At 34.5% G+C, this 18605-nt stretch overlaps 1 protein-coding gene across 1 annotated transcript in view; it reads right to left on the reverse strand.

Moving 5' to 3' along the window:
* LOC140142638 (uncharacterized) overlaps positions 1-17857 on the reverse strand; it is a 45345-nt gene extending 27488 nt beyond the window's left edge. The window contains 1 exon segment of the mRNA XM_072164643.1: positions 17758-17857. Coding sequence (XP_072020744.1) covers positions 17758-17824 — 67 coding nt within the window. The 5' untranslated portion in view covers positions 17825-17857.
* Between the last annotated feature and the right edge of the window lie 748 nt (positions 17858-18605).

Genomic DNA, 18605 nt, shown 5'->3' on the forward strand with positions numbered 1-18605 from the left:
CTGATTAACCAGAGTTGAGATGTTATCAGATTGACATATGGTAAGAATTTACATGCTTTTGTCTCCTCAATAAGCTTAACCATACAGAACATGCTCAACTCCTTTCATATCATAGCAAAAACCATATAATTCAAAACCAATACTGGGCATATTAGTACTTATAAAGCACATTTTGAATTCTGATTGCAATGTGGTCATAAAATATTAATTTTGCTTATTTTTAAATATTTTGTTGAAAGTTGGGAACAGTGAATTCTTCATCATATTAATGCAAAGATGGTTAATGCAGTAATATGGTAGCTATATAGTGTTGTAAATTTCATATGATCTATTTGCATGTTTCAACAATTAAAAAACACATTTCTAGTTTTTAATGTTTTTGTTAACTTTTGATACCCTAAACAGACTTGCCTAACAAGGACATTTTATTTATAAATTTGTTTTACTTTATTTTGTTTTTCAAAGTGGGAAGCTGGGAAGGTATGAATGAAAATTACAGATCGCCAAATATCCGATACTTCAGCATCAGATATGGCAATATTTGGTTCCATACCAAAGTAGTCATTAAATCTAGTCATATTTCATACCATATGCTGGCTTTCAGGTATGTACTGTAACACAGGGCCCAATGTATATATTTCATATTTCATGATATTAGGTATGCCTATATTGTAAAGTGATAATACCTGGAATACAATAACATTTATTGTCATTTTGTGCCAATATAAAAAATTTAATATTTCAGCCTTAAGCCCAAGTGTGCTAAAATGCTGATTGTTTCAGAAATATGCAGGTATACAAGTCCTTTGTGTTTGATTTTTGTAATAATTAAAAAATACTTTTGTTGAAGTCTGAAAGTTTATTACTGTTTTTGTCTAAACCTGGGGTGGAGATAAAACATGTTCTATTTAAAAGTTAAAGGTTTACAAAGTTATTGCAACCAGGGTAGGGGAGGCAATTTAACATTAGTGTAAATGTGCATATTTCATTTCATTGTTTGAAAATTAAAAGAAATAGTTTATACAATTTCCATTCATTTGTAAAAACAGTTTTTATTTCAAAATGGTCAAGTCCAATATTGCATGATGCTAACCAATAGTCAAATATTCAAAATTAATTGTTTCATTAAATTCAACCCAATGTCATCTCAATGAATAATAAAAGTAAATTCTGTGAGTTAATCATAAAATAGTAGATGATATATTGGACGCTAGTGTATCGGTGGGTCGCATGATGCTTTTGTCGGTACAGGGAAGCTGCCAGGTGACGCCAGATATAATGCAAATAAACTCAGGTGATCAACGGAGAGACAAGCAGTATGATTTCAATCACTCTCAACTATCAGTACAAAGTTCTTGAACCCTATATGTTTATACACTCATAGAATGACCTTTGACTGTTTGGGTACATAAACTCATCCTCCACAATATGAGTGTTACTGGTTGTTGTATAGAAGTTTATGGACTTTGCCTAAGGATATGAGATGTTTTTGGCTCAAAGCCTGTAGGTAGGGTGAGCCAAACCAAGAGATATGATTAATATCGCATGTAATTAATTTTACTTAAATTAATCATTCACTTTTTATCTTTTCAAATTACAGCAATGTCCATGTGTTTGTGTGTGGAGGAGGGTGCAATTATTTTAAACAATACATTTTCCTTTTTAACCTAATCTGACCTGTCAAGTACAGCCTATCATCTTTTAATGCACATAATTTTATAGTTTTACTTACTCAAAATAATCAAATATTTACCATGAACCATGTAATTAATGTACTCTTGGAAAAATAACATAAGCAATCCTCCATCATTAGAATGATCATTCATCTAAATCATTCTTCTAATTTCAAAGAACAATTGAAATTTTTTCCAATCTGTTCAAAATTTTGGTACACATGTAGTTTTGGGCGCAGCTTATGATTATTCCAAGAATTTTGTGCAATAAAAAATCTAAATATCCTCAAATTTACAACACTGAGAAATGTCCACATCTTTACAATGAACATGATAAATTACCTAAATAAAATCAATTTTTTTACTAAATCTGGTATAACTGGTGTGAGCTGACTTTGTTCACTTTCCATGGCCGGTCACACAAAACATCGTGGCAATGTTATAAATAGCTTGTTTTGGGCAAAAAACATTGTTTGTTTGCTTGCAACGAACAAGCTTTATTCAAATGGAACAAAGAGGGTGTTGGTAGTGCACAAGTTTTCATACAAAAAATATGAAATGTGAGTATTTTCATTAAAAAATCTGAAGCTAAGAACTGAATTAGTATGGTAACACCTGTTTAGAATGTACCATTTTATTATAGGGGGTAATATGATTGGAATAAACCATAATTCAAGAGAGATAATATTTAGAAGTGAATACTAGTCACTAATTATCTCTTGTTTTCCTAAGCATCTTCCAATTTTGTCAATGTGTTTATTTTCTTCCAATGTATTTAAAACTTTTATAGTTGAAAAAAATACTTAAAAGAATGCTGAAATATTGGATTTTTCAAAGAATACTAATTCACATATTTGGTTCAATTAAATGCAAATGCATTTTACTGCACATATGGCACACCTGTAATACTGTATGGATAACGACGAACCCGGGTGTGATGCATTTTTAATTTATTAAAATTGAAATTATAATATCATATCAGAAGCTGTATCAGCTTTATTTGTCACCAAAAATTGAAAACAATTCAATAGCCCACACGTAACATGTAGAACAAAAACTTAGTATGGTACACTAATTATTCTTAGTGGTGTAGTGAGGGGGCGTGGGCATGTGCCCTGGGCGCCACCTTAACTTAAGGTGGCGCCAAGTTCAGTGACCAATTCAGCATTGATTCTGCGCCCCTCCAAGTGCAAGTCAACATTTTTGTGTGCATTTCAGCACAAATAGTCATTTGAAAGATCAATTTAAGACCGAAATTCAACTTCATTATAAGCAAAATTAATTAGGAAATTTGTGCATATTTTCCCAAGCTCCACACGCAATTGTTTCAAGAATGGGGGGGTACACCATCATTTATCCTAGGCCCGGGCACCACGTGCACCACAACCCCTAGCTATACCACTCTGATTGTTCTAAAATCAATAGCTGATGAAGAGACTACTTAGTATACAGTTATCAAAAACAAAACAAAAAAACAATACAAAATCAAGCACTGCAAAGTGGTAAAGTACCTAATGTTTGAGTAAAGGTGTTCTAATTATTACCATGATTACTCAGACAAAATGATTCATGCAATTTTTAATTGAAACAATTGTATTGGAGTGAACAAAGGTTTGTCTCATACCGTACCCTCGTTATCAGTACGGCAACCTTACCCACACCTGCTGTTGCCTGATAATTTCCCTTACACTAACACTATGGACCACAATAGCCTCATCCTAATGGCATAGTCCAATAACCTCAATTACATTAATCATAGTGCAAACTTTGACCTTAAGTTGCAGAGTATGAGTTTTTGTACCCAAATCTTCAAAGGTTGACATTCAATGAATGTATGAATGTATTGGGGTTAAAGAACAGTGCCCTGATAGATGAACATGTTGTGCATCCTAGAGTAAGCACGTCACCTTTAGTATGTCACCTTGTACATAATTTCAAACCACAATATTTTTTACTAATTTTATAATCATATTTCTATCAGATATGTGAAATTCTAATAATCAAAGGCGCTTATATATATTCTTTATTGTGAATATATTATATTTTATATTATAAATTTATGTGCAAGTATCCATAAAATGAAAATGTGAAGATTTATGGTTTGGAAAAATATTTCAGGTTTGTACACCTTAGTAAGATACCTTGTTATCTTATCTGCTAATCAAGCAAGTAGTATTTACTTTATGTATTTTTGGTTATTTATAAACTATTTCAATATATCAAATTGATATTAGGAGAAAGTTACAAGCAAAAGGAAGAGTGAGGTCTGGCAGTTTATTTCCAAATAAAGAATTGAAATATTGTTCATAAAGATATGAGTGTAAAACTGCAGGATTTGTGACATTTTAAAGTAAGCTACTTGTTGCATATTTGATATACTAGTAACTGATATGCAACAAGTATGTTGAATTAAATATCAAAAATGGTGCACTTATGCACTTCTATATTTTACAATATTTTAAAGTAAATTATTTTTAAAATGCTTCACTTCTCTATTTTATAGCTTGTAATTGCCTCCTAAATCATCAATTTTTGCACAAAATGTGATAAAACATATATTTCAAATGCATTGCTAGAATAAGCACAAATTAGTTTACATGTTTTAGTTATCACTTAATACAAACACAAAAAACAATATAATTACTTATAAATTGTTATAAATTATACAAACTCATGCACCTACCACAGTATCAAGCCACATTATTTATTAGCATTTTAATGTTTAAAAAATCGGATTGAACATGACTATTTCCCATTTCTTAAATTATAGATTTAAAAAAAAATTAAAGACAAAAATACATGTGTCAGATAAAATTTCAAAACTTTAGTCTATTTAAACATACTATTGACTGTACAAGACACAGTAAAACAAAAGTACATTTCAAATATCCGATACCAAAAATAAACACTATAAATACAAATACAGAATAAAATGTTATAATACCTGCTTTATTCTAGCTCCTCCTGCAATCCCAAAGGCCACCATATTCAAACTGAACTGGTGCGCTTATTCTAAAAGCTTTCTCTATAACTTGGCATTGAATTAATTATGTCTGCCTTCTCTACGCTTGATTACACACAACACCAGGTGTATGCCTAGGCCCGGGCTAGCCCAGCCATGTCGCCATGATACCTAGCGGAACCCTTTGTCTCTTCTAGACACAAGTTTATTCTTCACTGTAAAGCAGCCTGGCTCTAAAAAACAAGCTTTTATAAAACCCTAACGGTAAAGAGATGTTCAATGGGCGTAAGCAGCGTGATAACGCCCCAAAACCCCAAGCTAACTTCAAACCCGACTTTTAATAGAATGAATGGCTAAGGTCCAGCTGCCGTGTTTTTGTCCAGGTAAAAGGACAAAAGACTTATAAAAGCGTAACTCAACATTGGGTGTTTGCGATATATTAATTTGATATTTATTGCTGCTGTTATAGAAAAAGGTATATGCACATGGTATGGTTTGGTGATTTTCAAATTAATCAAAACAAGCGTGTTTTGGATAGGTGCTTTTTTGTTGTAAAGTCTTTTATATAAATTGAAAAGGGACTTTCTAAAAGCTTTACATTCTATGCAGACAAATTTTACCCCAGCTGCCAAAATGCCAGGTGAAAGCTCAAATTATGACACAATCAATTATAATTTATTCAAAAGCGGGAAAAGAATATAAATACTATCTTTAAAGAGTTTTTATAAAAGTTCGTACGGTTGGAAGATTTTGAAATGTTATCTTGCAATTGATTAAGATTAGGGATAAATATATGTTTGAAAGAAATGAAAAACCCTAAAACACTAGACCATAACGTTCCTCTCATTAACTTCTTTCTTTTTAATTTTCTAAAACCATCCGGCAAATAATAATTATAAACGTTATATGAATGGACCAGTTGTACCATCACCTGTCTTTCGAATAAGATCGATAACTTAATGAAAATATCATTTCCTATTTGTACAAGCTTTTATAAATTCTTTGGACCATAACAGCAATTAACGTTTATAATTACAAGTTTGATTGTGTTTATTTTAACCATTTATTTTCATTAAAAATAATGCGTTCATCCCAGTGCATTCAACTGACTGCTCTTTGCAAGACTAAACCATATATTGCCCCCCGCGCACGTTCATTTTTCTTAGGGCGTCCATCTCAGCTGGAACGGCAAATTCATTTTTTTTTTTAATAGTTTTTTTTGCTTTCAAATCATAAAATTCTGAGGCATATTTGGAAGAAAATTTACTTTATTCGATACTCGCATGTTTATGTACAAAACAATTGAAAGGCCTATGCTATGTTAATTTGAGTTGAGCACTCGAAAATGACATCTTAATTCAAAATTAAGTTTTTAAAAATCTAAAAAAAAGAAGCATTCCGCATTCGTTTGTGAAACTGCCATGGGCTTTGAGGCATAAGTTTTTTTTTGTTTAGCCTAAATTGATTCCAATATAGGACAAAGAACAGAAAAGGTACACAAGGACCAATTTGCACTTAGCCATTGTCATTGTAAATATACAATTTTAATTTAGTTTATTTTTCACATTTTTCATAAACCGTAACAGCCTTGCTCGGATTTGCAAAACTCCCATACTATAAACTGTATGATCAATGACAACCCAAATATGTAACATATTGCTGTACTAAAAATGATAAAATTTAACAAAAGTGATAAAAAATGATGGAGACAATAAAATATTACGCCAAAAAATCCAATTTTAAGAGTGCACACACCTCCCACAGGTACTAAGCAGCTATTCCTGTTGAAATCCATACACCCCTAATAAAGACATGACCTTAATCATCCACACAGGGAGTGTGAATTTCAAATGGGGTTACCTGAATGCGGGTTACTCCATTTGAAATCTACATCCCCTGTGTGGGAGATTAAGGTCATGTCTTCCATAGGGGGTGTATGGACTTCAACTGGAATAGCCTTTAGTGGGCAAAAGGCACTTGCGTACCCAATCAAACTTGTACTCCATCGATGGATGCGAGATGAGATGACGTTCTTTGTGTGTCCCCTCACTTCTTCCAAGTTTTTAATTCCGTGTCATATGGTTGGTCTTATAATATATCACCTCAACCAAACAAAGAAATCATGATTTTCAGCTATGAAGGTGAAATGGGCTGAATTTTTCATGCATTGCATATTTCGTCTCAGGCATATACAAGTTTGACACGAGGCATGTTAACAAAAGACGGAGCTCAGTCCAACATTGATTATGAATAATCACTTCTGATTTTTTTAGTACTGTTGAATACTATTAAAATTGGTTATATTCTAGTGTTAAATCATCTCTATAGGGATTTTTTTTTTAAATCATAGGTACTAAATAGGCTACCTAAATTATAAAACTTATAGTATTATTTTTGTTTTTAAAATCGGACTTTTTTTTTTTTTAAAGTCAAAAAAGTAATCCGAAAATTATCATTATTTTCATGTAAAGAAAGTTGAAACTAAATTCATCTGTGGACCATGTTTAAAATTTGTGTATTTGTAATTAGAACAATAAATCCTTCATGATTATTGGTCTATCCTGATTTTAAAAAAACACAAACATAATATTATTTACATCATAATTGGTTCCAAACTTATGTCATGGCAGTATTTTTCTTCACATGTGTCACAAAACTACTAAATTGACCATATTTGGTAATAAACACACCCTAAACATGTGTCAAATGATGTTACCTTTTTGATAAACATCTCACCTCTGACTCTGTAAAATATCATAATTAAAATGTTATCAAATTAGTCTTGTAAAAGTGGGCATCAATACCATCAACGTGTGTGCGACAGCTGCGCAGCTTTTGTCCCATGTATTTGCCACAAATCGTTGGCTAACTTACACAGAAGGTTAATCATGCATCGGACAGACACGACAAAAAAGTCAGCTGGTTCAATAATTCCTTCCAATATATCTCAAGAACCGCTGTAACTATTTTCAAATACTAGTCCTGTTTGTTCTCTTTAGAGCAGTTTTTCTACTGAATATACTATGTTTTGCTCAGCTTTTGTCTTGATTTCATCACAAATTGTTCTCAAATTACGCAGAAGGTTAACTTTCCAAACAGAATAGACAAAATAGCATCAGCTTGTTTTTTTTCTAAAAATAAAATGTTACCGTAAGAATTACTGCAATAAAGCTTGGCTTGTTTGTACTCATTTGAAACCATTTTTCATACCAACTTTAAAATTGGTAATAAACATTTTCAAATTTATACAATTTTGTAATATTTTTTAAAAAGTGGCAAAAAATTTAACCTGTCGTCTGCCTCGATCATCCCTGTCGTCTGCACAACATCTGCGCGCATAGGGTTAGCCATGTGAAGCAAGCTTTTATCGCAAATCCTAGCAGGTAATTTTTAGCTATTAGCGCCACGTGGCTGTGGGTATTATGCAAATGAGGTAACCTCGCCACAAATCCTGGACAAGAGAGACCTACTTGATATTTCAAGTGATTGTTGTCCATGGGCATGGTGGAAAAAAAGTGGCTGCAACTCCCAAGCTATCAGTGAATATAGGATGTTTAATGCTTAAACATCCAATTAGATGTTCGGTGGATTTTGAACTATTGTTGGAAATTTTCTGACCAAATTAGTAAGGCATGTTTGTACACGACTTAATGTTAAATCTATGAAATACGGTTTAGCAGCAAGCATGATAAAAAGCTTCCTAAAGATTCTGGCTACCAATTCAAAATCCTGCAAATTAATATGCATCTACGTCAATGGTGTAAAGATGTTTGTAAATGTGCAAAAAATCCAATCCAAATAGCGCAATAGTTGTAACTGCAAATTCATATAAATATCTACAGGTTTTGTTTGGATCCAGTCTGAATACAAAACCTTTAAATATAACAAAAACGCAACAAACACTGAAGTTTTACAGAAAACGTCTAAATGTCCGGTTATATAAAGGGTATAAAATGTCTTAATAGCATTCAGAAACATTTTTGAAAACTTGCTGTTACTATAACGTTACTAGCATTTTTAGTGTTGCCTAAAACTTAACTTGACTTTCTTAACATTGCAGACCTAATTTAATATTGAACGTCCATGATTTTGATTTTTAAAAGGTGTTAAATCTAGGCCATTATGGGTGTTAATTTGTGCCACATTTCCTGGCGAATATGAAATGGTCATATTTAGAATCAAGTGCATGTCAAATGTCAAAGTCATGGGAATGTTAACAGCCTGTCTGTCATGAGGCCTGTCTGTTAACCACAATTTATTTTTACAAAAAGGAAATTTTCAATTCAAAGAAGTGAACTTGAACTGGTAAACAATCCAGTTCCTTGATGTTCTGCATTCAGAGACTTAAACACTACAGCAGTTGATACCTCTTCACATTTAAATTATTTGCTTCAATTCTTGCCTTGTTTTACCATTTCACCATTATGTGTGAAATGTTTTTCATCTATTCTACAAGCCCCCACCCCCACCTCCAACCCCCCCACCACCACCAATTGTGAAACATGATTTAGATATCCAGGCCCGTACTGATGCAAGATAGGTGGTGTGTGACTTCCAATAAGTGGGCCTTTGTCTAATGAAAAGTGCGCTTACAGATTTTTAGTAAAGGGTGGACATATAAACCCGTAAAAATTGTCCTTTCTTGGACCTTTTCAATGCCTTATCATCAAAAAATGGACATGAAATCACATGTTGTCCATTTTCTCCCACTTTTGAGCCATTTTATTGGAAAAAATTGCAAATAATGGGAGGGAGGAGTGCCTGTGTATGGGCCTGCTGACATCTCTTGCACATGAATGTTTACACAAGATAGTTTTGAACAAAAACACCATATGAAAAAAAGGTTTAATACTGGTATTCCATGCAGCTGGATGAAGGAGGGATGTATTTATGGTATTGGGCAGCCTGAAGTTAACTTTTATTAAATATTTTTGTCTAATTAATATTTCACGAAATCTATGAATCAGTTACCAAATTAGCTCTAAGGGTAAAGCTGTGCAAATTTTCCACTTCTACACTAAAAATTAACCAAAAATGTTTCCTGTAAACTATACTAATTACTCTTGTAAAAACATTTCAAAATGTTGTAAAAAATTGAACATTACATTAAAATCTTGTGAAACATAGGTAGGAGGGATTAAAAAGGTCAATGCCAAGGGGGGAACATGCAAGTAGGGGGAAAATGAATATTGATGTCATTATGAGTGTCATATTCACAACTTACATTTCATATGGAAAATTCAATGTGTATTTCAAAAGACATTTTATGGTGTCTCTATCTTTGGAATCTTCACTCTGAGAAAAAAATGGCTATCGGTTGTCCTGTATATATATGTAGAGCCCTCAATAGAAAGAGGCCGGTCGAGTGCAGATCCGTCGGAACACACTTTTCAATACGGAATAAATGCTAACCTCATCGAGACATCATCCAAGCAGCAAAGTTCATTTCCCATTGAAAAAAATCTGCAGTCGACTATTCTGGAAATTGGTATTGAAAATTGAAAGATGCCCAAAATGGTTCTTTCTAGCCTTTACACAGAACCCTTTTTGGTTCTTTTTATTTAAGATTCTACATATACAGCCCAAGAACCTTTTTAAGATTGAGTAGCACCTTTTTCTGCATGTAAGAGTGTTTTGTTTTTTAACTTTATGATGATGGGTTCCCGATGGGTTGAACTTGCGGATCTACGGTTAGTTCATATTTGGAACTTTCGATCATACCAAACTGATCCATAATTTAGTAAGGAGTGGTACCGAAATGATAAATTGACTATTTGACACCCACATGTTTGGAGTGGGTGCTTCCTATATTACTACAGATTTGATCAATTTATGTCAACCTATTTATAATTTATATTATTGTCATATTGTGCAATTTATTGGGTTTCAAATATATTGATGAGCAAACATGATCAAACCTCATATCCATGATGAAAACAATACAACATCCAAGTTTTTGCAAAGACAACATATACCATGCCACAAAACCCTTCCTTGGCACTGTGCTTCCTTGGTAACTGTGGTTTATGCCACACACACACAAAAAAATGTTTAAAGTGCCTGACGCACCCACCCAGATTTTGCGTTATGGAAGAAATGTTTTGTACTTTTTGCTAAAATCATGTAATATCAGTCGTTATGGGCCAAATTAATTGATTTTGACTGAAAATTATTGAAAAAATTTGTATTTTTAGCCTCCCGAAATTTTTTTTTAAAGTCCTGATCGAATGACCCTGTACACTTGAAAAGTCCATTGACCCCTAAAACAGGGTTTGTTTGTTTTTCGCTGCCATATAGGAAACTTGTCAAAAGTGATGATTCTATAAAAGACATAATAATACAATACAAATTATATGATGTCCTCAATTCTTGACATCACCTAGTCACAAGTGAACCAGACTAAAATTACAATGGAAATTAACTTGAAATTGACCTTTATTTTTTTACTATTTATAAATAGTTTTAAAATCCCATGGCCCTATTAAAGCCAGCCAATTTCCCTATGGGATAATCCTGAGGAGTTAATTAGGATCAAATCAAATGTACAACAATTTGCATCAGCTCTTTTAGGGTCACCATTTCACAACCAGTCAGTCTGTCTACTGAAGATGTTCAATGTTGAAAGGTTCTTTTCCTATATGGACCTTGTATGTACACTATGGACCACAATGGCCTCATCCCAATGGTGTAGTTCAGTAACCTCAATTAAACAATCATAGTGCAAAATTTGACCTCAAGTGGCAGAGTATGAGTTTGTGTACCCACATTTTCAAAGGTCATTCAATGAATGTATAAATGTATTGGGGTTAAAGAACTGTGCCCTGATAGATGAACATGTTGTGGATTCTAGTGGTAGCTAATACCTTTTTGACTGCATATTGGTAGAATGGACATTTTTGAGCTACATTAATTTTTGGGCAAAATTTAAAACACACAAAATGTTTATTTTGTGTGTATGTTTATGTACAGGAGCTAAAAATCATAAATTTAAAAACAAATGTTCGGATGGTTTAAAATTGGCAAATTCCGAAAAAATTATTAACTGTGGTGTTCTATGGAGGATTTAAAGGAGTATTTCGTGATCCTAGCATCCTCTTTTTATGACATTTTTCAGTACATATCCACGAAAAAAGCCTATTCCCAAAATTTCAGTTGATTCCGATTTTGCGTTTGCGAGTTATGCATGATTATGTGTATTACACTGCTCCATAGACAATGCGTTGTAATTTTGTTCTGGTGCACCAGAACGAAATTCAAATTTCACGATATCTTTGCAAAGCGAATTAATCTGCAAGAAATATTTTGTACATAAACATTATGTAGCCAGAGGTTTCCAGTGATATAAAAATCTCAACTTTTTTGAGAAAAGTGGGGGATGAGGCTGTGGATCACGAAATGCCCTTTAATTCAAACTTGCTCTGCTGTCCCACAATTAAACACAATGAATTTGACTGAATCCAATAAAATTGGGACATGCGTAAACATTACAAATAGGCCAAAAAAATAGGGTTTGAAGAAAATTGGCCATACTCATTTTGAAAAGATCATAGTACAGTATGTTCAGATTACTGTTTGGATACATGTGCTGTTATATTTTAGGCCTACATGTTCACTTTTGTGTATGTAGGTGACAGTTTGGGAAATGTTATTGCTACCCCAGAGACCATCATAAGTTTTAACCTTTGGGTTTGACCCAAATCTATATTAGAATCTATCAGTACAAAATGTCTCAATATTATTCACAATTTTTCTCAGGAAAATCAAAATAGTGTGCAGATTGACGACATTGTAACTTAGAGGAAACAGAATTTCCTCATGTTCTATACCCATTTCGGCTATAATTTATAACATGAACACTTTGCTATGAGAGTGGAAGTGGAACAAAGTTGTATGAGTGCGTACCTCATGTGTGTCCTCACCCCCTCACTCAAAAACTTAACATGATCATTCTTCAGCTTACAATTTAAAAATATTTTGCAAGAATTTTTCATCAATTTACACCCCCCCCCCGCCATCTCCATCTTAAGCTTTCCCGTTTCAACTAGTCAAAATAAAACAATCATTGAAAATCCTACTTTTTAAGTACAAAATTTAAAATGTTAATATTTTCATCTCCCATTCATTTTCCCCTCCCCCACCACTGTTCCTATGTTATGTAGTGTTAGGTCTTAGGAGTGGGGGGCAAAAATCCCATATGAAAATTGTCGAAAAATGGCTTGTGCCCCCTCATCAGACCCGTTGCCCCCCCCATCATGGTTTGTGCCCCCTCATATAATGACCCACACTATATGCTACGCCACCGATTTATGGAGTGTAAATTGCATATCTACATGGATACGGTACTTGGATAGCCATTATTCGAATGTAGTTCAATCAGTAGTTTAAACCTAGCACCCGGTTAAGAGCCTAATCTAACAGCTATGACTAACCACTTAAATGAGACATCTTTCATCAAAAATTCCCAAAATCAACATTAATTTCTGTTTCAAAAAAGCAAAAGAGTGAAAAATTGAATTGCTCATAGGTGCATGGAAGTAGTACTCATAGCTGGGTATGCGAGACCTATTTATGTCAAAGAACATAATGATTGCAATATATTCAACTACAGACTAATTGGACCTGTCATAATTTGTGATCATTGCCTTAACACTTTGTGCACTGAAATTGCAGAAAGTTTTTGTAACGGGATCCGATACCCCTGGGTACGTTATAATAAATCACGCCCTCTTTGGGTCCTTTGAGTCTCCATCATGGCAGAATAGCAACTAAACCACGTCGTCTTTGCCTCCTGATTTATTGTAGTTTTATGAAGCGTTACATCACGCAACATGGTGTCAGAGTGGTTTTCTGACATTGTGGAGGACTCCCGCCCGTACTGAAACGAGTCCAGTCGCCATGGACGTCGTTAAGACTATGAAAATACAAGATTTCATCTGGTCATCGGGGCGTAAAATATAAGCTTTCTGAACGATCTTCGTCAGTTTCCGTGAGAAGCCGATTGGCCGAAAGTTGAGGTGACGAGCTGTCGTACCTAATTGCCTACGGCTGTGTTTTAGAGAATTGATGGAAGTGCGTATCGGCGAATGCATGAATGTGAATCTGGTCCAAATTTAAGAATGTCACTGTATAATCGTCCTTGAGTGTGGACACCAGCTTGGAAGAACTGACGTTTGTAAGTCGTCGTGTATCATAAACTGTTTGCTGAGCTAATGTAAGCAAGATTGCAAGCATAATAAATTAAATAAAGCAAGTGACAGTGAGCTGTACAGACTTGAACTTTTGTTGATGATGAGTCAATCTTCAACCGCCTTGAGTTGAACTGTAACCTGTATGTATATAGTTATCCAAGACCCTTAAAACCGTGAGGAAGCTATACTATTGTGGTTAAAATTTGCAATCCAAGACCCTTAAAACCGTGAGGATGCAAATGGACTTAGTTGGCCATCAAGATGCTCCAAGAGATGAGATGCACCTGGACTCGAAGAAATATCAACAGAAGCCCAGCAACACAGTGGATGTTGTTTAGCGGTGAAAGGATCTGCTTGTAAAATGGGACTTGACTTGCTGGTCATTGCTGCCTTCTTCAAGCATAGAAAATACATCATTACATGGACAGATTACATTTATATTCATGATATTGTGAACATTTCAAAAATCAAAATTGAAGATTTGTTGCTAAAAAAATGACAGATAGAGCAACTTTAAGTTTAAAAACATGTGTGACATAATCTAATAACAAATCATTCTATGATTGAACTTCATCAACGCTTTTAATGGACAATTTGAACAATGAGACTTCAGCAACGATGAACAAACTTTCTGGGAATTACGCAGCATACCAAACTTTGTCGCCAATCATCTGTTTAAAAAAGAGACAATAATTTTTCAAGTATGAACTGGTACCATCAGAACAGAGCTTTTGGCATATTGTTTATTTGTCAAAGTCATTGTTTTCATTGAAGGAAAATATCCAAAAATCGTAATCCTTGTTCTGGAGATACCGTACTTGTGTTACTTTAATGACTTTAAACAAAAATCGCAGGTATTAATATAATGAACCGTTTAATTTCATCACAACCACATGGACAGTCAAATTGACAATATGGACACTTGAACAGGCTTAGTGAAACAAGAATCATTTTTTTTCTCTTTTTTTTCTAAAGGAAAAGAGATGTAACGGGATCCGATACCCTGGGTACGTTATAATAAATCACGCCCTCTTTGGGTCCTTTGAGTCTCCATCATGGCAGAATAGCAACTAAACCACGTCGTCTTTGCCTCCTGATTTATTGTAGTTTTATGAAGCGTTACATCACGCAACAGTTTTCAAACAAATTTCTTGGGGGATGATATCGAAATGAAATTTCTTCAATTTCATCACAGATTACTTCTATAATCTGTGATTTCGTACTGAAAAGTTTCCCTTCCCTATTATTTAGGTTTCTAACAACAATCGGCTGGATTGCGGTCAGAGTTGTTTCAGGCTTTTCTTTTAGAAACTGCAGTATTTGTGACTGCATTATAAAGGGACTTTCTGAGGGGAAGTGAGGAAACCAAAAAGTACCCAAATTGTTGATTCATTTCTTCCTTTGTACTAAAATGTGGAGTGAAACAATTTTGCCACACTGTTTCCATTAATATTGATTCTATCCTTCCTACGATATTTAACGTATAAATAAAATTATAGCTTGATGCTCCAAATAAGGTGAGACTGAGTTACATAATTATTTGTCAGGGCCGTAGCAAGCGGGGTGGCCAGGGATGCCATGGCCGTCCCACTTTTTGAGATATTTGTTATGATTTTCTTTGTATCTTTATTTCAATATGGGCATAGATTTGTAATTTGGCCGCCCCATATTTGTGATGGCCGCCCCACATTTTTTCGACCTTGCTACGGCCCTGTTATTTGTAACAGTTTATAAACATTTCTAGCTATGTTTTGGGCTATGAAACTTACATACAGAAGTTCACTGCACAAATTCACACTGAGAGTAAAGTGTACATAAGGCCATGTTGTAACATTTCCATTTCTTTTCCACAAAAATATGTTAGTTTTAACTCTGAGATATGTCCCCTTTTAATTTCAAGACTGAGGTAAAGCAAAAAACAAAAAATCACAATTTATTTGCATGTATTGTATTTCAATTCCTTTATGAACAGCAAAATTAGTTCATTAGTTCTGTGTATCAAAATATCAAAATTAATTTGTCTTTAATTTTGTTTAACAGTATCACATTACGATCAGTACATCAATAAATTATTAAACCAAGTCAAACTAAAGGAACCATCACTTCCTGATATATATCGTCTCAAAGATAAGAAAACTTCCTTTTAAATTTGTCCTCAACAAGTCTGGACCAAGAGTCCCAGTGCTCATTAGCACTCACAACTATGTCACTAGAGATGTCACCAAGGTAACCTGCATTTATGACTCAATTTCCTACGTTTTTCAAGGGAAATTTTGATATTATAATGTTTTCAGGTATGATATGGGTCAGAGTGAGAAAGAAAGGAAATCCTTAAGTGTGTTTAGTGTTTAGCTATAAAAATGAAAAATTGTCCTGAGTCTCTCATCTGGAGACATGATGGCTGGAGTGAAGTTTATGAGTAGTCTATGATTATAGGGTTAGGAACGAAGGTGCTGAAAGGTGACGTTGTCACTGACACACTTTCAACACTAACCCTATATTGCTGTAGATAGCGGAATGGTCCTGAATTGATGCGAGTACAAATATGCGAAGTATTGGTTTAGATAGACAATACATCTTGGGCCAGGGATAGAAAGTGTGCACTCTACTATTATAGGTGACAACAAGAGCAAGTAGATAATAGATTGTCACTGGCACATAGGACCTGGACCTGTCATGTGGTAGCAGAAGAGCAGAGATTTGAGACAGTAAAGAAGAGCACAGATCCTGAGAAGAGTAAGAGTACAAACTTGATGAGTATTGGTTTGGACATAATTATAATCTAGGGCCAAGTGTAGGTATGTATGTGATGTAAAGGTGCATGAGGAACATTCAGTCCACATCACTCATATCATTCAGTCACAGGCCCATTAGCTCAGTGGCAACAAGAAATTGGGTACAAGTCTTGCGGCCAGATTCTAAACTACAGTACCAAGCGCAGGGCTAGGTTTAGATAATAATGAAGGTTCTTAAACCCGGGTCTTGACAGAGGGGGAAAATGTGACGAAAGCTTAAAAAATGAGCTAAAAAAGTACAAAAAAGGCATACAACTCTTTTATTATGGTGACCAGCATCCCACAGGAGGGCAAGAGGGTTTCAAGACTTCTCACGAGGGGGAGGGGGACAGCTGTCCCCCTTTTGCCACCCCTAGCTATGCCACTGCTCCTTCAATTTAGGATTTAGGATCTGCCTGATTTTTATGCATAAACACATACCACTGAAAATGGACAGAGACACATTTATGGCATTTCCTTGTTGACTCGCTAAAACAAAACCTCTTCAACAATGACAAACAAACTGTTCATACTTGACATGTTGTCACTGGGGGATTGTTTAACTTTGAAGTAGAACTGAACTTGAGTGAATTGTAATCAAGGGGCATCCCCTTCCCATTTATGTATTTCTATTAACCTCATAATTGCAGTATACATGCCTGTTCAAAACAATGTTCTTGTTTTTCCTTTAATTAAAGCTTTAGTTTCATATTTTAAGAAAAACAAAATAAGTTTTGTAACTGTTGGTAAGTCCCGGTGGTAAGCCACTGCAAATGGTGGTAGCCTGTAGGGCCTATTTACTTTGTAATTACATTGTATTTAACGGTTCAAAATCTAGTCAAAACTGTGGACACTGTGTAATGTACGTTTTAAAGTTTACCTGTACCTGTAAGATACTGCAAAACTATTTCATTTTGTGAGGTATTTGATTTAGCAAATCCAAGAAGAGCCCACAGTAATATACTTGTGAAATAAGTGTTGCCTTTTTAGTTTCTACATAACATTCAATTTCAAATTACCTCCAAAAATGCTGCATGATTCTTCGTGATTAGCAAATTAATTTCCCTGGTAAAGTCATTTACAGTACCGGTACTTAATAAAGCATTATTGCTTTCATGTTCAAATGTTAGTTTTTATGTTTGTTAGTGAAGTTTACTTACCAGTAGTGCCTGTTTCATTATCACAATCAATTGTATAGAAGCATGATAACGATTGGTGGAACAGCATATGGAAGATAAAAAAAGACAATGCATAAGTTAGTTGAACAACAAATCACATTTTTTCATTTGAATATCCGAAAGAAAAACCCAAAATATAATGAGCATGGCTTCTTCCTGTAGACATATATTTTTGTCGTACACTGTAGCCACAAAATACACAAATGTATAACATTACATATAAGGGAAAACACATGATCTCATATTGATCTATTTATATATACCTATAAATGACCATGGAACATTAATAATATGATTAAAATAAATGAGTACCCATGTTTACCCCATTGGTTGCTATTAGCCTAGAACTAGTCCCGTTCACAAACTGTGATGCCTCTTGAATAGCGAGCAAATTATTGGTGGAACATCTTGGATCATCACAGGTATCAGAGTACGTCCAGCACATAGCCTGTGCTGCTATTAAGCCCAATCCTGACTCCACATCGCAGCGTGATGCGATGCTATAAAAACTGTAATCTGAGCCAGGTTTTTACGAGCTCAGCGGTGAAAATTCTCATCGCGCGGTGGAAATCGCATCGCGCTGCGATATCGCAGCCGTGTATGCTTCTGATTGGCTGCTGGAAAATCAAGGTCGGTAGAATGACCTTAAAAGGAGATGCAGACTCCACATGCTTTTAAAACATCGCAACATCGCGCGATGAAATTAAAATGTACATTTTAATTTCATCGCGAGATGCTGTGAAATTTGAAAAGCATCGCATCGCGCTGCAAAGTGGGGTCAGAATCGGGCTTTAGCCCTATACTCTTTACACAATTCCAGCAATTTGAGA

The sequence above is a fragment of the Amphiura filiformis genome, chromosome 20, assembly GCF_039555335.1.
Source record: "Amphiura filiformis chromosome 20, Afil_fr2py, whole genome shotgun sequence".
Classification (NCBI taxonomy): domain Eukaryota; kingdom Metazoa; phylum Echinodermata; class Ophiuroidea; order Amphilepidida; family Amphiuridae; genus Amphiura; species Amphiura filiformis.